Source organism: Malus sylvestris, chromosome 11 (genome assembly GCF_916048215.2).
Source record: "Malus sylvestris chromosome 11, drMalSylv7.2, whole genome shotgun sequence".
NCBI classification, from domain to species: Eukaryota; Viridiplantae; Streptophyta; class Magnoliopsida; order Rosales; family Rosaceae; genus Malus; species Malus sylvestris.
Genome location: NC_062270.1, coordinates 25533271 through 25554657, shown reverse-complemented (window position 1 = coordinate 25554657; position 21387 = coordinate 25533271). Strand labels below are relative to the sequence as shown.

Sequence of the window (21387 nt, the reverse complement as noted above, 5' to 3'; positions counted from 1 at the left end):
TATATGGTAAAAATAAGTTATTTGCAAGTGGAGAAATGTTTGCATCCCCAAATGAGAATGCAAGCATTATCAAATAAAAAATTTACCAAACTTATTTTTATACTACGTGAAGCTTATTGACCTCTCCGCACAATTCAGATGGAGTGAAGTGTGGGGTGGGGTGGGGTGGGATGAGTATGAGATAAGTGAATAACATAAGTTATTTCGATCATTATTGTTGATCACATTGATGATCATCTCTCTAATACAAGTGAGCAAGGATAGAACTCCTAGTTTGAAAATAAACTATAGCTAGGATGGATTTACCTTACTTGTATTGCCTCAATCTGTCATCATACGGTAGTTTTTGTCATGTATATTACGAACACAAGTATATGTTAAAATTATGTAATGATAAACTTACTACATTTTTTATATTATATTTTTACCACCTCTCTAATAGAAGTAGAAGGCTAGAAGACATGAAATGCAGGTAGATATACATTGGGATCAAGGTACACCTGGAGTCTAAAAAATATACATGTGAAGGTCTTCTGAAGACCCTTCGAATGTTTGGTATGGGTCTCTTTTGTGCCCACCAAGTGTTGATTTAATGTCTGCTAGGCATATCTCAGCAACACTCGGCAGGTTGCGCTGATAGCACTTGACAAATTCTCTAGATAACACGCATCAATATGCTTCAGCATATGTTGATATATGTTGGCAGGTGCATACCATGGTTTGCCTGACGACAACAAGTCCACCATATGTTCAACAAAATGTCTCAATGAATAACTGAAATTTTTTTGCACGCTTCATGTTCTATTTTTATTAAAAAATTTAGACCCTTAACACTGTGACCCCCCAGTATTCAAATCCTAAATTTGCCACTGATGCTTAAAGAAAATAGCCAAATACCTAAACTTTTTTAGGCCATAGAGCCTAGTACAAGCTGAAAGAACAAAACAATGAAATAATAACCAAACACCTGAGCTTCCTTAGCAACCAAACAGAAGCTAAAATAATAACTAAAAACTGGCCATATATGGGATGTCTCCTCTGCACATTTTTGTAAGCCTTGTGAGGCATAGAAAGACAGACTGAGTGGGGCAAAATACCTAGAAGGGAGAAATCTTACCTAAGATGGATAAACCCTGATGTCATGAGGTGTCAAGAAGGCTAAGCTTTGATGGTGTGTAAGTGCCGAACATGGCCAGAAAATTCATAGGTGAATTTCGTTCATGTTTCAACTACTATGATACACAATGGTGAAATTCACCTATGAATAATTTCTGCCCATATAGTATTGCGCTTTTGTGCTGGGCATCTTTTGTAAAATGTTTTTACATTTGGAATTCATAATTCATAGCAAACAAGCGGTAAATAGTAATATAAAAACAAATAAAGTACCTTCATCATAGATAAATCCAAGTAGCATAATATATAAACCTTAATATACTTCCGTTAGATGGTTGAGAGCTACTTATAATAGACTCATTCCAAAGACTAACTGACTAGCTAAATCCGACCTAAACCCTAAAATTCATAGCAAAAGCAGACGATAACAACAGAAGTTGATAAGTGCCATAGATCAACGATAGGATGTTACTCCGTATAAGGAAAAACATGATCCAAAGATGAGAATTGCGCTGGATAATTATTTGTACTGTAAGGGCTATGTCCAAACCCCTTCATGTCGAACATCATGTAATCTGGAAGTATAGTTGATTGATCCATATATCTATAAGGCCCGAGAACACTCTCAGAAGACATCGATGGAGGTCTAACACATAGTGGTTGCGAGTGCTCCATATTTGCATAGCAGCTAGCATTCATAGAGGCTGCATCAACTGATTGAATTTGATTATTGCAAATCATGTTAACTGGGATCCCACCGCAAATGTTTGGCAGGGATGCCATATGGGAATATCCTTTATTTGAGTATTTGTGGTCATACTCCAGTGCAGGATCATACTCAGGTAATGGATCAACAATATCGCCCCTCATCTCAATCTCCATGATTTCGTCATTCATTCTATGCGAAAATGGAGAAATTATTTCAGCATGATTTCGACTATCACATCTTTTGCCATTTTTGTCTTTCTTGTAAATTCTACAGAGTACCCAATTATCCAACTGCAAAACATGAAATGTAGTTTTATAAGCACCAAAAATCTTATATAAGGATACTGTTTTTTTTTCCGGGTACAAGGGAATCCATGTTTTTTCATTATACTAACTTTTAATACGAGTCCCTTATATATTTCGTACATGCATTTGAAGATATATATACACACACATATGGAATGCAGGTCCAAAATTGTATGATGCTTATATATTCAAAACATTGTGAACTCAATTAAATTAGAAAAATGAGAATTTACGTACCCTCATGTCATTCTCACCCCTTCTGCTTCGAACAGGAGAATCCTTGACTCGAAACTCGTGCATGATCCAGTTGGTCTTGTCACCCTTTGGGGGTTTGCCCCTATAGAAAACCAGAGCCTTTCTCCATCCAACAACAGCTCCATCAGATGACTTTACTTCCTTGTCAGCTCCAGTCGCCTTCCAATATCCATCCCCAGCTGCCCTCTTTGGGCGACTTCCATTGCGATACTTCCGGTCCCTTGGAGTAAAAAAATACCATTCTTTCTCCCCATATTTCTCATATTTTTCTGTTTTACACAAACCGGTACAGATTTATTATATGGTAATCAATTCTGATAATCTAAAAGTTTCACCAATTACATAAATATATCAAACAAAATTTTAAGTAAACTAAAGTTTAATCTAATCTCAGATTAAAGTGAAAAGTTTTGATGTGTTAATCAAATAGTGAATGACAAAAGAAACAAATTAAGCAAAACTAACATGAAGAAAGTAATTACACTTTAACTAAAGTAGTACTATAAGGACCGTAATCAATTATAACATTCAAGTTTAAATGCATAGCAATCGTATATCAAACCTTTGTTAAAACAAGTAAAGGATGACAAAGTAGTACTAAATAACATCGATCTGGCTTCCCCAGCAAAACTTGTTCATAAAATCTCTCTCTTATATGTGTACACCATTTGAAAGATTATTAATTCAAAATATAATTGAACCATATATATTTATGAACATATACAATACCAGCAAGCACTTCGGGATTGTGGCGGTATAGGTTAACTTCAAAGATCCGGTTGGGCGGCAAGGGCTGATCCAAGACCTTTTTCATGAGATAATGCACAATAAGTTCACCATCAAATGGGTTGAACCTATAGCCAGGTGGGAAGGAATTGAAAAACTCATCTTGATCCTTTTTCAGGTTGTTATTGAAACTGTTTGCCTCGTCTTCTGAAAGATCATGATCCGCACCATCAGCGGCAGCGGACACGTTGGCTGTCAAAGAAGCACCACTCTCGTTCGCCGGAGTGAATTGACCTTGATCACCTTGTGCAGGTGACCGCTTCTTAGGGCTAAGGCTATAAGAAGCCACCTGTTGAGTAATAGTAGCAACAAAAGCCTTGTGATGCGGATGACTTTGCCCAACAGGCTCCATACTTGGACTCTTTGAGGGAGAAGACATTGACAAAGACGTAAGTATGACTGACTACTTCTCTCTCTTTTAATTTCTCTCGTTGAGAAAATGTGTTTTTGCGGAAGAGTTCTACTTTGGAACACATTTAAATAACGAACTCCTGTTTTTACTAGATATGTTGAGATAAAACCCTAGCTATAGCTCTGATTGGTCAAAGGATATATTTTCGAAATTGAATTTTTTTTTTATGATAATTATCACCTGTATAATAGTATTGGTTGGTGAATGGAGAATATCCTTTCGAGTTTCGAAAATGAATTTTGATGATAATTATCAGGAGAATATACAACGTGTGGAGGAATCCAAGATCGCCCTTTTTTCCACATTTTGAACCAGAATCCGTCCTCCTTTTTTCGAAATCCGATAATTTTAAAATAGTTCATTTATTAGCCATACTTTATACGAATACGCAAATTTACATTAGTACGTTATATATTTACATAAATGGTTTCGTTTCTAGGTGAAATGGGTTCAATCCTGCTCACAAACACACTCTTGCATATTTTCAAGCAATCATTTAATATACTTTACTTATGCTTTGATGCGCAGTCTTGCATTTAATATACTTTACTTATACAATCTCATTCACATGCGCACTCTTATTCACATTTTACTATACTTTACTTATGTTTTGACATCACGTATGAAATGGATTCAATCTCGCTCACATACGCACACTTGCATTTAGTCACTTTTAGATTTAAATTTATTTTTATTTTTCACATCACCACTTTTTATGGCTTTGTCACCTTTGTGGTATCAACCAACACAGTTGGATTCAAAGTCCAAGTAAACATTCTGGGTAAGGGTGTTTTATGAATGGCATCAACAAACATATGATTTAATTATTAAAGAATAAATTAAATTATGGCATCAACGTTTTATAATTTCAACTAAAAAAAATAAATTGAGCCTTTGAGAATCAAGTCTTGGTATTCAATATAGTGAATATCTATTCCAATCAAATTCTGAACACCGGCTGGTATTAATTTTTTTTATTAATCCTAGTATTGTTGTTGAGATCAAAAGTTAGTATTTTCATAACACGTACACATGATATCTCTTCTTTACAAATAAAGTAATTACTACTCACTCTTGTACATTTTTTTAAGTGTTTAAAATTACATTTTCAAATTATCAAAAGCGGTTTGGCCAATTTTTGGCCAAAAAAAAAATGTTAGAGATATTTTTGTGGTATACAAAAAACACTTGCACTGCTTTTTGAAAGGGAAAAAAAAAGCGCACCTGTTAGTGTTGTATGCTCCGTCAAAAACGGACACACCTCGACCTAAATCGAGACGTGCTAGCTATCACGTGGTGATGACGTAGCCATGTGCGCAGTGTAGAAGTGACTGTTATATGAAAATATGGGTAAATAAAAACCAAACTAACTAACTTACACTAGACTAGTATATAAGTACGAGTGGAAGTGTTAGAGTGTAGATACACATAATCAGAGCGTAGGTACTAAGGTGCAATCCAGCAGGCTAAATACTAATTATACAGGATATGAAAGAAACCCCTACATTGATGGATGCCTGTTAGAACTGCCGTAGAGTCCTCATGAGCCACCAACACGAACCTCTAATTAGAACCTAGAGGGGCGCAAAACAGAAAACGTGAGTGGGCAAAAAAAAAGCTTTTAAAAGTCATTTCTCTTTCCAAAAATAATAACCCCTCACCATAAAACCCGTACAATTTTCCAGAAAATAATAATACATACGTATATAGAAATCATGCTCGAAAGTAATCAAACCAAAGTATGTGCCATGTCAAGTATATCAATGATAAATATGTAAGCCAGGGGATGTAAACCAAAATAAAATGATATATCAGCCAGAGTCACCTAACGTGACCTATACGGCTGAATCTATAGCTCATAACCAATTCCTACACACGAGCGGAACCACCTTATATGGTATGTACAACAGACTGGGTGTAAATAAATACGCTCAAGTGCTACGATCATGTGAAGGCTGCGCGAAGTATCGCAAATCACCTACGAGTCGGAACCACCTAATGTGGTATGTACGACAGGCTGGCACCTGCCTTGGATCCAAAGTGAGCGTGTAGTGCAGGAGGTGAACGAGCACATGAAGACTAGGTCCTGGCCTAGGGCGGAGCACTAACACCGGGGTGCAGGATAATGAGCATTAAATGTATCTCAACATAATCATACACACTGCAATCACTATCATCAATATGTACTCACCTGAAGCTTACCTGTGCGTCCGCAACACCATGTAATAATATGCGTATCTATACTAATGCATATACTAAAATGTTATGCAATTGACATGGCATTTAAAACATAATTTCATTTAAAACAATTTCTGGGAAAATGTAAATCATATATACGTGTGTGTATATATATATAACCAAAAGCCCACTCATTGGTATGTAGCTGGGTCGTAACCCCCGAGTCTCGCCTGGCTACGCTCGTCCTCCAGGAACGTCTTGCCTATATGTGAAACCACTAATTTAACGTTAATTTAAGCACATAATAAAAAACCGTATAATAACTTCTCATACATTACTCAATTGGGGAGTTTGAATATATCATTGTGGCCTACTCAACACCACAAGCATCCCCATATTTTTAGAATAATTTTTCGATGACCCATGCGCCGGCCACGCGCAGACACATTGGATGGAAACTTTAACGCCGTTAGAGAATATTCCATTAAATAATAGAATATTCCATTAAATATACTTGACGCCGTTAGTATATTCCGTCAAAGTTGACTGAATATTCTCTTTTCTTCTCCAGTGGGTCGCCGAATTCCATCGTCGGTCGCCACTGCTTCACCGGTTTCTGGAAATAAATTTAAACCTTAATATCTTCCTCGTTTTTCAACCAAATTTCACAAACTTTATATCAACTGAACGAGTAGAACATGATCTTACCTCTCAAACGTCCTAAAACTGACGAAATATGGTCAGAATATATTTTAAATATTCCAATCAACCTGCAACTCGAGGAACTGGCCTATCCTGACATCCAAACCCTTCCAAAATTTGTTCCCATGTCTCTAAAGAGTAGTTTTAAGACTCCCTTAAGCCTTAAACCTCCGTGAAATAACCACGATCATGACGGAGCAACAGAGCTCCACTCTGGAACTCCTAGGTTCTCGGGTTCCTGTGATCCGTTCTTTGATCCAATGGTACGGATGGGTTCGTGAAGTCACCAAGAACACATTGGTGCAAAGCTCAAGCTCGATCAATGAAGTTTGGATGGTGTTTAAGAGTTAAAGGCTCGGATCGTACAGACAAGGGAGAAGAATCAAGAAGAGAGAAGAGAGAAACAGAAGGTTTGCACGTGTGAGTGTATGTGTGTGTTACGGGATTGTGCCTAAATAAAAGAAACAAGGCCTTGATTGGGCCTAACAATTGGTATGTTTTAGGGCCTAACAATTGGTCCAAGGTTGTAGGAAAAGAGAAGAAAATAATTGGTAGGTTTAGTTGCAAAACCAAAACTTATTCATCTACACCTATTTGTTCGTAACATTTCTGTTACGAACTCGATTTGATCCTAATTTGCGTCGACACTCTCGTGACATCGAGTATGTTTTAATTACGTCAACGGGAAAATAATTTAAAACCATATACGTACATCCACGTCACTACGACTCGAGTGTATAATTGTCATTTCCACACATTCGAGGATAAAATATATATTAATTCGAGACGGGTCGTCACGACCTACCCCCTTAATAAAATTTCGTCCCCGAAATTTCTGTACATTAGCATACAACATATCAATATCCATAAAACAAACGTGGATATAAATCTCGCATACGATCTTCCGTCTCCCAAGTAGACTTCTCTACAAAATGGTTTCTCCACAAAACTTTAACCATGTGCACAATTTTATTCCTAGGAACCTTATCCTTCCAATCTAAGATCGTCACTGTTTCCTCATCATATGTCAAGTCTGGATTAATTTCTAGTGGCTGAGGAGGTATCACGTGTGATGGATCGGAGACATAATGGTGAAGCATAGAAATATGAAAAACATCATGCACCATGATAATTCTAGAGGTAACTCAAGTCTATAGGCAACTTCACCCGATTCGTTCGATGATCTGGTACGGTCCTACATAGCGAGGACTTAACTTACCTTTCTTGTCGAACCGCACAAAGCCTTTCCACAGAGATAGCTTCAAAAATACCCAATCTCCAACTCTATACACCCTATCAGTGGTGTGTTTATCAGCAAGGCTCTTTTATCGATCATGTGCCATTTTCAGGTTAGTTTTAATTACCTGAACATTCTGAGTAGTCTCATCAACAATCTCTGGGCCCACTAACATCCTCTCACCAACTTCTGACCAACATAGAAGAGTGATTTACCATAAAGTGCCTCGAAATGTGACATATCAATACTAGAATGGTAACTGTTATTGTAGGAAAACTCCATCAAATTTAAATGCTTATGCCAAGCGTCTCCAAACTGTAGCACTAAAGATTTTAACATATCTTCTAATGTCTGGATGGTTATCTTAGATTGCCCGTCTGTTTATGGATGATACGCCGTACTATAATGCAATCTCGAACCAAGAGCTTCATGAAATGCCACCCAAAACTTAGAAGTGAACCTAGGATCCCGATCAAAAATAATACTAACCAAAACCCCGTGGTATTTAACAATCCCTGATATAAATAGCTCAGCTATTCGACTTAAAGAATAATTCTCTCGAACTGGTATAAAATGTGCTGATTTAGTATGCCGATCCACTATAACCCAGATGCCATCGTAACCATTTCGTGTACGAGGAAGCTTGTACACGAAATCCATAGTAATATTTTCTCATTTCCACTGGGGAACAGGAAGTGGCTGCATCAGTCCAAAAGGCTTCTTCCTCTCAGCTTTGACTTGCTAGCAAATTGCACATCTACTCACGTATTCAGCAACCTCTCTTTTCATGCCAGGCCAATAATATAAAGGTCAAATAGTGTGATACATCTTGGTACTCCTAGGATGCATCGCATAAGCCGATATGTGCGCCTCATCAAGAATATATTTCTTTAATTCTGCAATATTTGGCATGTACATCCAACTTCCTTGCATAAGCATGCCATCAAATTCCCGAATTCTGAGATCTTTCTTTTTTCCTCGTGACACTGCCCTGCTAATTCTTAGGATTCCTCATCCTCCGCTGAAGCTTCTAGCACATGATCTATTAAAATCAGTTTGACCTAGAAACTAGCAAGTAAAGCTTCTTCCCAATCTATCACTCCCAAATCAACTCCAGTTGATTTCAATTCTATGAGAAGAAAGATATGGCAAGCATATAAAGCATTAATATGGCCTCGAGATTTCCTGCTAAGTGCATCTGCCACCATATTTGCACGACCAGGATGATATTCAATCGTGCAATCATAATCTCTAAGTAATTTTATCCATCTTCCCTGTCGAAGGTTAAGATCTTTCTTGGTGAATAGGTACTGGAGGCTTTTATGATCTATGAAAATCTTGCATTTTTCTCCATATAAGTAATGTCTCCAAATCTTCAAGGTGAAAATGATGGCTGCTAGCTCGAGATCATGGGTAGGATAGTTCATCTCGTGTGGCTTCAACTGTCACGAGGCATATGCAATCACCCTACCATGCTACATTAATACGCAGCCTAAGCCATTTAAAGAAGCATCACTGTAAATCTCAAAATTACCACCGTCGTCTGGAAGCTCCAAAACAAGTGCATGAGTGAGACAATACTTTAGCTGCTGGAAACTCCACTCACAATCATCGTCCCACTCGAATCTAACATATTTTCTAGTCAACTTCATCAGTGGTAAAGCTATGGTTAAAAAATCTTTAACAAACCGTTGATAATAACCTGTTAAGCCCAGAAAACTTCGTACCTTAGTGACGGTTCGTGGCTGCTCCTAATTTTCAACTGCAACTACTTTCTGTGGGTCCACCTAAATACCCTGGGCTGATATTACATGCCCCAAGACTGCCACTTGATCTAACCAAAACTAGCATTTGCTAAACTTAGCATATAATTAGTGCTCCTTCAATTTCTTCAAAACCAAAGTGAGATGTCAAGTATGCTCTGCCTTAGACTTAGAACACACCAAAATATCATCAATAAAGACAATAACAAACCTATCCAGGTATGGCCTAAATACTCGATTCATCAGGTCCATAAAAGTTGGGGGTGCATTAACCCGAATGGCATCACGAGTAATTTGTAATGACCATATTGAGTTCTGAAAGTCGTCTTAGGAACATCTTCACTTTTGATCTTCAATTGATAATACTCGGACCTCAAATCAATCTTGGAAAACACACACGCACCTTGGAGCTGGTCAAATAAATCATTTGTACGCATCAACAGATAACGGTTTTTAATCGTTACCCAATTCAGCAATCAATAATCGATACACAGCCTAAAGGTCCCGTCTTTCTTCCGTAAAAATAAAACTGGAGCTCCCCAAGGTGAAGTACTAGGCTAAATAAAACCCTTATCAACCAATTCCTGCAACTGGGTTTTCAATTCCCTCAACTCTGCGGGAGCCATTCGATAAGGAGTTAAGGAAATAGGATCTGTACCTGGAAGTAAATCAATAATGAACTCTACTTCTCTATCTAGTGGTAATCCAGGTAAATCGTCAAGAAAAAACATCAGGGAAATGCCTAACTACCCGTACATCATCCATACAGATAGGAGTATCCTCATTCAATACCACATGAGCCAAATAACCCTGACAACCTTTCCTCGATAACCTTTTAGCCCTCATAGTAGAGATAATTCGTGCCTTAGTCCACTACGTACACCCACAAATGTAACCATAAGCAAGTCCGGGCGATGAAAAGTGACTGTCTTCTTATAGTAATCCATCTTGGCACAATTGTAGTGTAACCAATCCATGCCTAAAATATCATCGAAATCAACAATATCTAATGGAACAAGATTAGCTGGCATAATGATGTCCTCCACCAGAACAGGACATCCTTGGTATACCCAGCTAACATAACATGTCTCACCTCTAGGCATTGAAAACTTTAACATATAACCGAGAGGTGTAGGGTAGGGTTACGCCGTCTAAACAAACGTATGAGAAATAACAGAGTGTGGCACCAGAATCAATTAATACCTTAGCAAAATGGCCAAGAATATTTAACGTAACCATAATCAGATCTGGGTTATTCTGACCATCCTGCAAGGTGATATGGTGAACACGGCCATGTGGCTACTGTCGTCTTCCATGATCCCTGTTACTTTGATTTACACGTCCCTATGTACCTCATCCCTAACTAGGCTGGTTAAGCTACCTCGATGATCCTGCACTACTAGAAGCAACCTCAACGTTCTAGAATTGTCCTCCGGGATACCACTGTGATCCACCAGCTAGATATGACAGATATGGCTTGTAACCTCCTAAGTACTGAGCATAACCACTCTGATGATACGAATCGTGCAAGTACTGATAATGTCCTCCAGAATATGGAGCTACATCACCCTGATAATGATATGCTCCACCATAACCCATCTGGGTATAACCACTAGGCCCGGGAATCTGCTAAATATGAACCGGTGGTGCAAGGCAAATGGATGGGGCTTCTACTGGCTCTACAAGCATTAATTAGCCCGATGTCCCATCTGACCATAAATAAAACATCCTTTGTTACCTTGCTTGCACTCACTAAAGTGTCGACTATTACACCTGCGGCATAATGGACCACCAGAACCACTAAAACCTCTATGTCCCTAGAAGCGAGAACCGCCTGAACCGGCACCCCTCCGTGGCACCGTGGAATTCGAACCCCCACTAGAAGAACCAGAACTAGTACCACTTCTCTTAAAACTTTGCGTTTTACGAGGTCCCTGTGATGACTGACCTTTATCTTTATTATTGTTTTTCTTCTGATATTATCTTTTTCTTCCTCTTCCTCAATGTCACTAGGCATATTTTCATAATCTTCCACCCGTAGTAGAATCTCATAAAACTCCTTATATGTAGAGCAAGGAGTCGTGGTCACCATAAAATGTCATTTTTTCGATTACCCCACTTGAATCGTCGAAGCATCTCAGCAGGATTCTTAGCAATATCCGAACAATACTGAGATAAATCAGTGAACTTTCTATAATACTCATTAGCTAACATTTTCCCTTGCTTTAGACGTGTGAATTGTTGCTTCTTATAATCTATATACTATGGGGGCACAAATGTCTTCTGGAATAACTGCTTAAAAATCTCCCAATCAGCAATTTCCTCTAGTGACAACTGAAAAGATTCCTGCCTCCATCAGGATGCAGCCTCCTCACCTAAAAACCAAGTAGTCGTTTCAACCCATTTATCCTCAGGGAAATTCTTCTGCCTCTGCAACACTCGATAAGTTTTCACGACATGATTAAGCCACCGCTCAGCTCGCTTGGGCCCCTCAGTACCAGCAAAGATATTCAACTTTAGGTTATAAACAGTCTCAAAGGGAGTTCTCTGAGGAAGACGAAGTGAGGACTAGATAGCACTAGCAAGAGCTTCCCTAAGTTGGGTAATATTCGAAAAATTAGACTCAGAAGAAGTACGTGGCTCTCTACGAGGTGGCATGGTTCTCCCACAAGACATCAAAATGATTAGAATACTCACAAAATATGCAGGACTGCCAAACCTAGGCTCTGATACCAAACTGACACACCCCGACCTAAATCGACGCGTGCTGGCCATCATGTGGTGATGATATAGCCATATGCGCAGTGCGGAAGTGATTGTGATATGAGAATGTTAGGTAAATAAAAACCAAACTAGCTAACTTACACTAGACTAGTATATAAGTACAAGTGGAAGTGTTAGAGTGTAGATACACATAATAAGAGCGTAGTTACCAAGGTGCAGTCCAGCAGGCTAAATACTAATTATACAGGATATGAAAAAAAAACCCTACATTGATGGATGTCTATCAGAACTGCCGTAGAGTCCTCATGAGCCACCAACAAGAACCTCTAACTAAAACCTGGAGGGGCGCAAAACAGAAAACGTAAGTGGGCAAAAACAAAGCTTTTAAAAATCATTTCTCGTTCCAAAAATAATAACCCCTCACCGTAAAACCCGTACAATTTCCCAGAAAATAATAATACATACGTATATAGAAATCATGCTTGAAAGCAATGAAAACCAAAGTATGTGCCATGTCAAGTATCTCAATGATAAATATGTAAGTCAGGCGATGTAAATCAAAATAAAATGATATATCAACCGGAGCACCTAACGTGACCTATACGGCTGAATCTATCACTCATAACCAATTTCTACACACGAGTCGAAACCACCTAATGTGGTATGTACGACAGGCTGGGTGTAAATAAATACGCTCAAGTGCTACGATCACGTGAAGGTTGTGTGAAGTATCGCAAGTCACCTACGAGTCGAAACCACCTAATGTGGTCTGTACAACAGGCTGGCACCTACCTTGGATCCAAGGTGAGCGTGTGGTATGGGAGGTGAACGATCACGTGAAGGCTAGGCCCTGGCCTAGAGCGGAGCACTAACACCGGGGTGTATGATAATGAGCACTAAATGTATCTCAACATAATCATACACACTGCAATCACTATCATCAATATGTACTCACTTGGAGCTTACTTGTGTGTCTGCAGCACCATGCAATAATATGCGTATCTATACTAATGCATATACTAAAATGTAATGCAATTGACATGGCATTTAAAACATAATTTCATTTAAAACGATTTCTGGGAAAATGTAAATCATATATACGCGTATATATATATAGAAAACCAAAAGCCCACTCACTGGTATGTAGCTGGGTCGTAACCCCCGAGTCTCGCCTGGCTACACTCGTCCTCCAGGAACTTCTTGCCTATATGTGAAACCACTGATTTAACGTTAATGTAAGCACATAATCAAAACCGTATAATAACTTCTCATGCGTTGCTCAATTGGGGTGTTTGAATATACCATCGTGCCCTACTCAACACCACAAGCATCCCCATATTTTTAGAATAATTTTTCGATGACCCACGCGCCAGCCACGTGTAGGCACGTGCCTGGCACGTTAGACAGAAACTTAAACGCCGTTAGAGAATATTCCGTTAAATATACCTGATGCCGTTAGTATATTCCATCAAAGTTGACGGAATATTCTCATTTCTTATCCGGTGGGTCGCTGGTCGCTACTGCGTTGCCGGTTTCTGGAAAAAAATTTAAACCTTAATATCTTCCTCGTTTTTCAACCAAATTTCACAAACTTTATATCAATTTGAAGCCCTGAACTAGTAGAACATGATCTTACCTCTCAGAGGTCCTAAAATGGACAAAATATAGTCAGAATATATTTTGAATATTCCTATCAACCTGCAACTTGAGGAACTGGCCTATCCTGACATCCAAAACCTTCCAAAAATTGTTCCCAGGTCTCTAAGGAGTAGTTTTGAGACTCCCTTAAGCTTTAAAACTCCGTGAAATGACCACGATCATGACGGAGCAACAGAGCACCGCACTGGAGCTCCTAGGTTCTTGGGTTCCTATGATCTGTTCTTTGATCCAATGGTACTGAAGTCACTAGGAACACTTTGGTGTAAAGCTCAAGCTTGATCGATGAAGTTTGGATGGTGTTTGAGAGTTCAATGCTCGGATTGTACGGACAAGGGAGAAGAGTCGAGAAGAGAGAAGAGAGAAACAGAAGGTTTGCATGTGTGAGTGTATATGTGTGGTACGGGATTGGGCAGAAATAAAAGAAACAAAGCCTTGATTGGGCTATGGAATTAGGGCCTAACAATTGGTCCAAGGTTGTAGGAAAAGAAAAGAAAATAATTGGTAGGTTTAGTTGCAAAACCAAAACTTATTCATCTACACCTATTTGCTCGTAACATTTCCGTTACGAACTCGATTTGATCCTAATTTGCGTCAACGCTCTCGTGACATCGAGTATGTTTTAATTACGTCCACAGGAAAATAATTTAAAACCATATACGTACATCCACATCACTACGACTTGAGGGTATAATTGTCATTTCCACACATTCGAGGATAAAATGTATATTAATTCAGGATGGGTCGTCACAAAAAGCGTTTCAAGTAAATTTCTAATGCATTTTTATTGAAAACATATGTGTGCGTCTAATAAATTTGATTTTAGACAAGAATTTTCAAGCAAACCCTTACATAATTATTTACTAATTTTCAAAATTTGTATTTGTCAATTATCTCTCTCTTATCAGCATTCCCACATTGCAGGTAGTGGATGTCCAAGTTCTTAAAGTCACTCAAATATAACCCCTACTAATTTATACACAGACGTGTTTCTCTCTCTCTTCCATTTTATACATAGTTATTTACTAATAGTAAAGATGTGAAAAATATTGTACGATACAAGGATGGTCTTTCTATAATTTTATATTAATAAATATATTTTAGACTCACAAAATAAATACTTTTGCTAATAATACGTTGTAATAAAAGTGAGTTACTATCATTTCATATGAAATAACAAAATTTGTTTCTAGGGTTTCAACTTTCTAAACTTACCAAATTTCAAATTGAATTTGGCAAAAGGAAGTATGGCATGGAGTATTGTGGAAGCAAGGACTTTGAACGTGACCAGAAGGAAACAAACATCACATCCTTTCTGTTGAACCGACTAGACAAATTACGAATCAATTTCAAACAAACTAGTTCTGAATATCAAATGCCCAATGTGGAAGTTGATTGAGTTTTGAACGCCACATCGGAGACGAAAAACGCTAGACAACTTCATATGAGTTTCAAACGCTATGGAAGAATGAAATTTTTTTTTTTTTTTTTTTTTTTTTTTTGAAATAGTTAGCTGGACAGTTTTGGGCGGAGGAGACGACAAGTTTAATGCAAATGTAACCATTGTCAAGGAGGGAGAGTTTTTTATTAAGAATAATAATAATAATTAAAAATAGAACTTGTCCGGTCCAATGGGTTTTAATGACAGGTCATTATGACCCCGTTTCACTATAAGCTCTCTTTGACTGATATTTTTTACACGACCCGATAACCCGACACGACACAACACGAAATTAACAGGTGTTTGGGTCGACACGATAACAAATCGAGTCGTTATCGGATAACTAGATAAGCACCTGTTAAGATAACGGGTTGATTCGGGTATACACGTGGGTAACACGATACATGATAAGCAGAATATTAACTTTATAATTTTATAACCCTAAAAAAATACTATAATAATTATATATATATATATTAATTTAACAATTTTATACCCCTAAAAACTATAATATATATATATATATATATATTAAATTAACATAATAATTATAATAATTATATATACTATAATAATTATACCCCCAACATATTAACTATAATAATTATATATATATATATATATTAAATTTTAAATTAAATTTTATAAAAACTATAATAATTATTAATTAATATGCATCCATTGATTCCATAATTCCATTCCATTTCGGTCGCACCCTTTGAAGAAAAAGGGAAGGAAAATGAAAATTATAAGAAAAGCTAAAAAGGAAACAAAAAAAGAGAGAGAAAGATGGGTAGGCTGCTGCCCTTTGAAGAAAAAGAAGGGAGGGAAAAATGAAAATTATAAGAAAAGCTGAAAATGAAACAAAAAAGAGAGGGAAAAATGAAAATTAATAAAAGTGGTGAGAAATTTTATTTTTTTAAGTTATTAACATTTTATCACACATATGACATATCCCACTATTTTTATAATGACACGTGATGTACTACTCCATGTACCGGTCAATTATATGTACAAAATAAATAGATTTAAATCTACTTAATAAATTTATATATATACACACATACCATTGAACTTGATGGGATACGAATTATACAAAACTAATTTCAACGATCCAACCGTCAAACTTGTTTGTATATGCTTTGAGATCGTATCAGCAAAAAATCGCAAAAAACAAACATTCAGAGATCAAGTAACCGAACAAAACTTTTCGATGGTTATAAAACGAAAAATCATAATTTAACAGTTATTTTAACTCCGATTTTGATTATTTTTTATAGCTACACTCCTTAATCCTATATGAATACAATGAATGAATTCGATCTTCAATTTAAAATATTTATACTAGTGGATACCACAAAATCTTATGTTATACTTAATGAAAGTATGAATAAACTCTTAAGTATTAGTGAATCAATTGTTTTGATGGGATACTCATTCTACGAAACTAGTTTCAATGATCCAACCGTCAAACATGTTTGTATGTACTTTGAGATCACATACGCCAAAAATTGAAAAAAACAAACATTCAGAGATAAAGTAACGGGACAAAACTTTTCGACGGTTATAAACGAAAAATCACGATTTAACAGTTATTTTAACTCTGATTTTGATGATTTTTTACAGCTACACTCCTTGACCCTATATGAATACAATGAATGAATTCGATCTTCAATTTAAAATATTTACACTAGTGGATACCACAAAATTTTATGTTATACTTAATGAAAGTATGAATAAACTCTTAAGTATTAGTGAATCTATTGTTTTGATGGGATACTCATTCTATGAAACTAGTTTCAATGATCCAACCGTCAAACATGTTTAATATACTTCGAGATCGTATACGCCAAAAATTGCAAAAAACAAACATTCAGAGATCAAGGAACGAGACAAAACTATTCGACGGTTATAAAAAGAAAAATCACGATTTAACAGTCATTTTAACTCCAATTTTGATGATTTTTTGCAGCTACACTCCTTGACCTTATATGAATACAATGATTGAATTCGATCTTCAATTTAAAATATTTACACTAGTGGATACAAAAAAATCTTATGTTATACTTAATGAAAGTATGAATAAACTTTTAAGTGTTAGTGAATCTATTGTTTTGATGAGATACATGCATTCTACGAAACTAGTTTCAACGATCCAACCGTCAAACATGTTTGCATATACTTCGAGATCGTATACGCCAAAAATTGCAAAAAAAAGAACATTCAGAGATCAAGTAACGGGACAAAAATTTTCGACGGTTATAAAACGAAAAATCACGATTTAACGGTTATTTGAACTCCGATTTTGATGATTTTTTACAGCTACACTCCTTGACCCTATATGAATACAAAGAATGAATTCGATCTTCAATTTAAAATATTTATACTAGTGGATATCACAAAATCTTATGTTATACTAAATAAAAGTATGAATAAACTATAATAATTATATATATATATATATATATATATATTAATTTAACAATTTTATACCCCTAAAAACTATAATAATTATATAATATAATTATATATATATATTAAATTAAATTTAAAAAATTGATGACCATTGGATTGGCTGAGATCAAGCCAAAGTTCCAATACAATTTCATGATGATGGAAGTAAATCGAGGATTTTGTAAATTGAGGTTTAAACTTTTGAGAAAAACTTCACAACCTTGAAAACAAAAACTTTTTCATTTTGCATATCCTTGCACATTTAATATTTGTAATAGATTAGTAGTGTATGTATTATTTTTTTATTAGGCACTTATTTTCTAGTGTAGATGTAGTACTTAAATGAAAAATGTGTTTTAATGTTTTGAAGTAATATTTATGTGGCAATGTGTGGTATGTGCAAATTTAAGAAAAAAAAATATTTTTCTTAACGGGTCATAACGGGTCGGGTCACTTTACCCGTTGGGTAAAGTGACCCGTTAAGATAACGGATGTGACACGACACGACCCATTAAGATAACATGTGTTACACGAAAACGACACGAACACGACAGACACGACCCGTTTGCCAGGCCTAGGATAAGCACACCCCATTAGTGTACTTTAGACTCTACTTTAAGGAAAATCTTATTCACACACCTACTTTTACTTTCCACGCACTCTTGTTAATTTTTAGTTTTTAATTTTCTTCAATTCATTTGATTCAACCGTCAAAACTTGAAAAAAAATGTATGAAAAGTAAAAACAGGCACCTCTACTAAAAGGCGTTAGTTAAAAACTCTTTTTAAGTTTCCCTTTTTTTCTATTTTGAATATTGTTTGTTCTTGAGAATTGTTGGAAACTTGGAATGGTAGCAGTACAAGCAAAACAGGAGATCACTAATATCAATGGGGATAAAGTTGCATGAGCGCACTTTACTCGGACGATTCCAAGATTTTATTCATAAGGTTCATTTCTTCTTTATTCTGCACACACAATGGTGATCTATAGGAATCAACAAGCTGGACAGCAAGTCTTAAACCGAAAAAGGGAAACCGGAGTTTAAGTCACCAACCGGAAACACAAACTGAAACATAGACAAGACTATATGGTTCCTTTGCTTCGGGCTGGAAGCAGATAATATGTTTTACCGCGACTGAATTTACTTCAAACATCTTCACTGTACTGAAATGATTCAGAAATTGACAAAACCCTTTTCCTTCAGACTTTCAACTGTTTCCTTGAGGCTAACATCTAGTGGAATAAATTCGACACCCAAGCTCTTCGCCTTCTCCTTGGACACCTGATATGTTGGCACAAAAGGCTTGTCGTCTGCACACCTGGAAATGCCAGTTGAAAAAGAAAATAACACAAATTAATTTCCATGGAACCACCACATCAAAACAACCGGGAAAATGACGGGGTTTAACATTGTCTCTAAAAGCATATGATAAGAAGAATGTTGGAATCAACACACACTATCAAGAACAATGCAGGTCATGCTAGGAATTTATATTTTACTTTTAATTTATATAAACGAAGTTGTTAACCTGCAAATTGCATGAAAATGAAGGATTATGAAAAATATCTATTGCCTTGATCCCCGTTATATGGTGAAAAAATTAGCAACAATTATGTGTGCTTTAATCAAACTTGGTTGACAAAGGTATGCAAAATGAAGAGCATCTATAGGCAGTATAAGTGCAGCAACTTCAACTTCAGAGTGATTGAAAGGTGAGAAGGATGCGAAAAGAGGGCATATTGTGAACGCAAAATAACCGGTAAAACCAATAATACCATAAAATTTCAAATACAGCAATGCTCATTTATGTCGTAAACTGCAATTTAATATGAAAAAAATAAATAAAACCGATTAGTATCGGAATCATGGGACAGTGGAAAATATGAAGTGACTATTACCAATCACAAAGTTATACCCAAATTTAAATTGGCTGGGGACACAGACTTACTTCTCTGGAAGTTGCAAAGTAGGGTACAGCTCACGTAAAATTCTCACAACTTCTGAGAAGTGGGCAACTCTCTCAACCAAACAATATCTGCCACTAGCGGTAGGCCTCTCAAATGCTTGAATATGTGCATTGGCAACATCTTTAACATTAATCCATCCAAAACTTGCATTTGGAAATGTTCGAGCTCCTGCATCACACAAAGAGGTGAAGAATTAGTCAGGTACTTCATGGACAAAGAGAGCACCAAGTGTTAGACTAAATGTTGGAACACTTTTATCAATATATTTAACAGAAAACTGTTTGTTCCACTGAACGGTATCCAAGTAAGATACTGCGAGTTCAGATATAAAACACCTCTGGTTGGGATGCTAATAGGTAAGAGATAACTAACAAAACTTGAAATTATGTTTTGAAATATATACAGTAGAAGAAAATGGGAGAAAAAGGCCACCATAGAGCATCACCTGGACTCAACATGAAGAAACAACCTTTTTAAATTATCATCTCATGTTCTATTTAAGACATTTAGTCCTTCTTCTAGCTTGTTGAGCAGAAAAGTTTTACTCATTGATATGAAGAAATGTTACAAACACCAGTAAAGAAACATTACCCTTAATAACATTTAAAACTGCTGCAGCACTTGTATTAAGAGTTGGCTGTAACAGAGGACCTATCACCATTGCGGGGTTAATTGTAACCAAGTCAATACCCTTCTCCTTTACAAATTTCCACGCAGCATCTTCAGCCAAAGTCTTTGAAAGCACGTACCAAAGCTGGAGAAATTAAGGGAAAAAAGAAATGAAAATATATTTTGTTACAAAATAATGAAAAATTCACCACCATATTAATGCGAAATAGTAAAGAATCCCTATTCTAATCAACGCAGAAGCCAATAAAATCTTTCACGAGGCAGTTAAAACCTTATAGGACTGGCATAACATTTCCTGATGCACATCAATAACATGAAATAAATGCATGGCATTGAGAACACATCAAAATCCTACATGTTTAGTGACTACATTATACCTATTGCCATGGGAACCTCCAATCATGAAAAAGTGGTTTCGGCCATGGAATAGAATAAATGAAATCTTGAGTACTAACCATTAAACAATGAAGAAATCTCATTTCTTAAATTCAACACGGAAGCACAAGTATTACACCATATTCTTAGGTACCAGAGTTCATAGATTGAGAACATGCAAGCACATAGCAAAATGTAACATACGACTGAGAGATTAAGATGACAAGACATCACAACATAAGAAACAACTAACATGGTCAACATATATGCTTTTTTTAACTTACAATAAGGAAAACAGACTCTCAGGGAAGTTTCTCACACAAAGTGCTCTATAATAATTTTAAACCCTTATTTGGTAAGAAGGAAAAGAGTTATATATCTTTTAGGTTCCAATTGATTCAGCTCTCCAAACCATAATTTCATGTTCCATGTAAAGACATAAACGCACATCTATGCACTCACCCATATATTTCAGAAGGTTATATATATCAGAAAATGGATGAGTCAACTGAACTTCAAAATGTGCATGTGACAAAGGAACCAGTTTCTCCATTCACTTCTAAATCCTCTTCTCTACTGTACATTTCATCAACCATTAAATAGAACAAGAGAAACTTGCATATTATAAACAGATCCATTGTTCGTTCATACACAAGTAGGCTCACAAGTCACAACC

The 21387-nt window shown here is 36.4% G+C and overlaps 2 protein-coding genes across 5 annotated transcripts in view; both read right to left on the bottom strand.

The window, feature by feature from the left end:
- Positions 1-1507: 1507 nt before the first annotated feature.
- Positions 1508-3523, bottom strand: LOC126590327 (NAC domain-containing protein 1-like). The gene is made up of 3 exons (XM_050255809.1): positions 3115-3523; positions 2368-2654; positions 1508-2115 (listed from the first exon to the last, which is right to left on the bottom strand). Exons 1-3 carry the CDS (start codon positions 3521-3523, stop codon positions 1585-1587), a joined length of 1227 nt encoding a protein of 408 aa, XP_050111766.1. The 3' UTR covers positions 1508-1584.
- Positions 3524-18622: 15099 nt separating this feature from the next.
- Positions 18623-21387, bottom strand: part of LOC126591029 (phenylacetaldehyde reductase) — a 72477-nt gene continuing 69712 nt past the window's right edge. For 3 of the 4 annotated variants that reach the window (XM_050256562.1, XM_050256561.1, XM_050256560.1), the window contains 3 exons: positions 20298-20460; positions 19688-19874; positions 18623-19057 (listed from right to left, as the gene is read on the bottom strand). In XM_050256562.1, coding sequence (XP_050112519.1) covers positions 18913-19057; positions 19688-19874; positions 20298-20460 — 495 coding nt within the window. In that variant the 3' untranslated portion in view covers positions 18623-18912. The remainder of the gene's footprint in view (positions 19058-19687; positions 19875-20297; positions 20461-21387) is intronic. The other variant, XR_007612224.1, reaches the window with a different exon arrangement.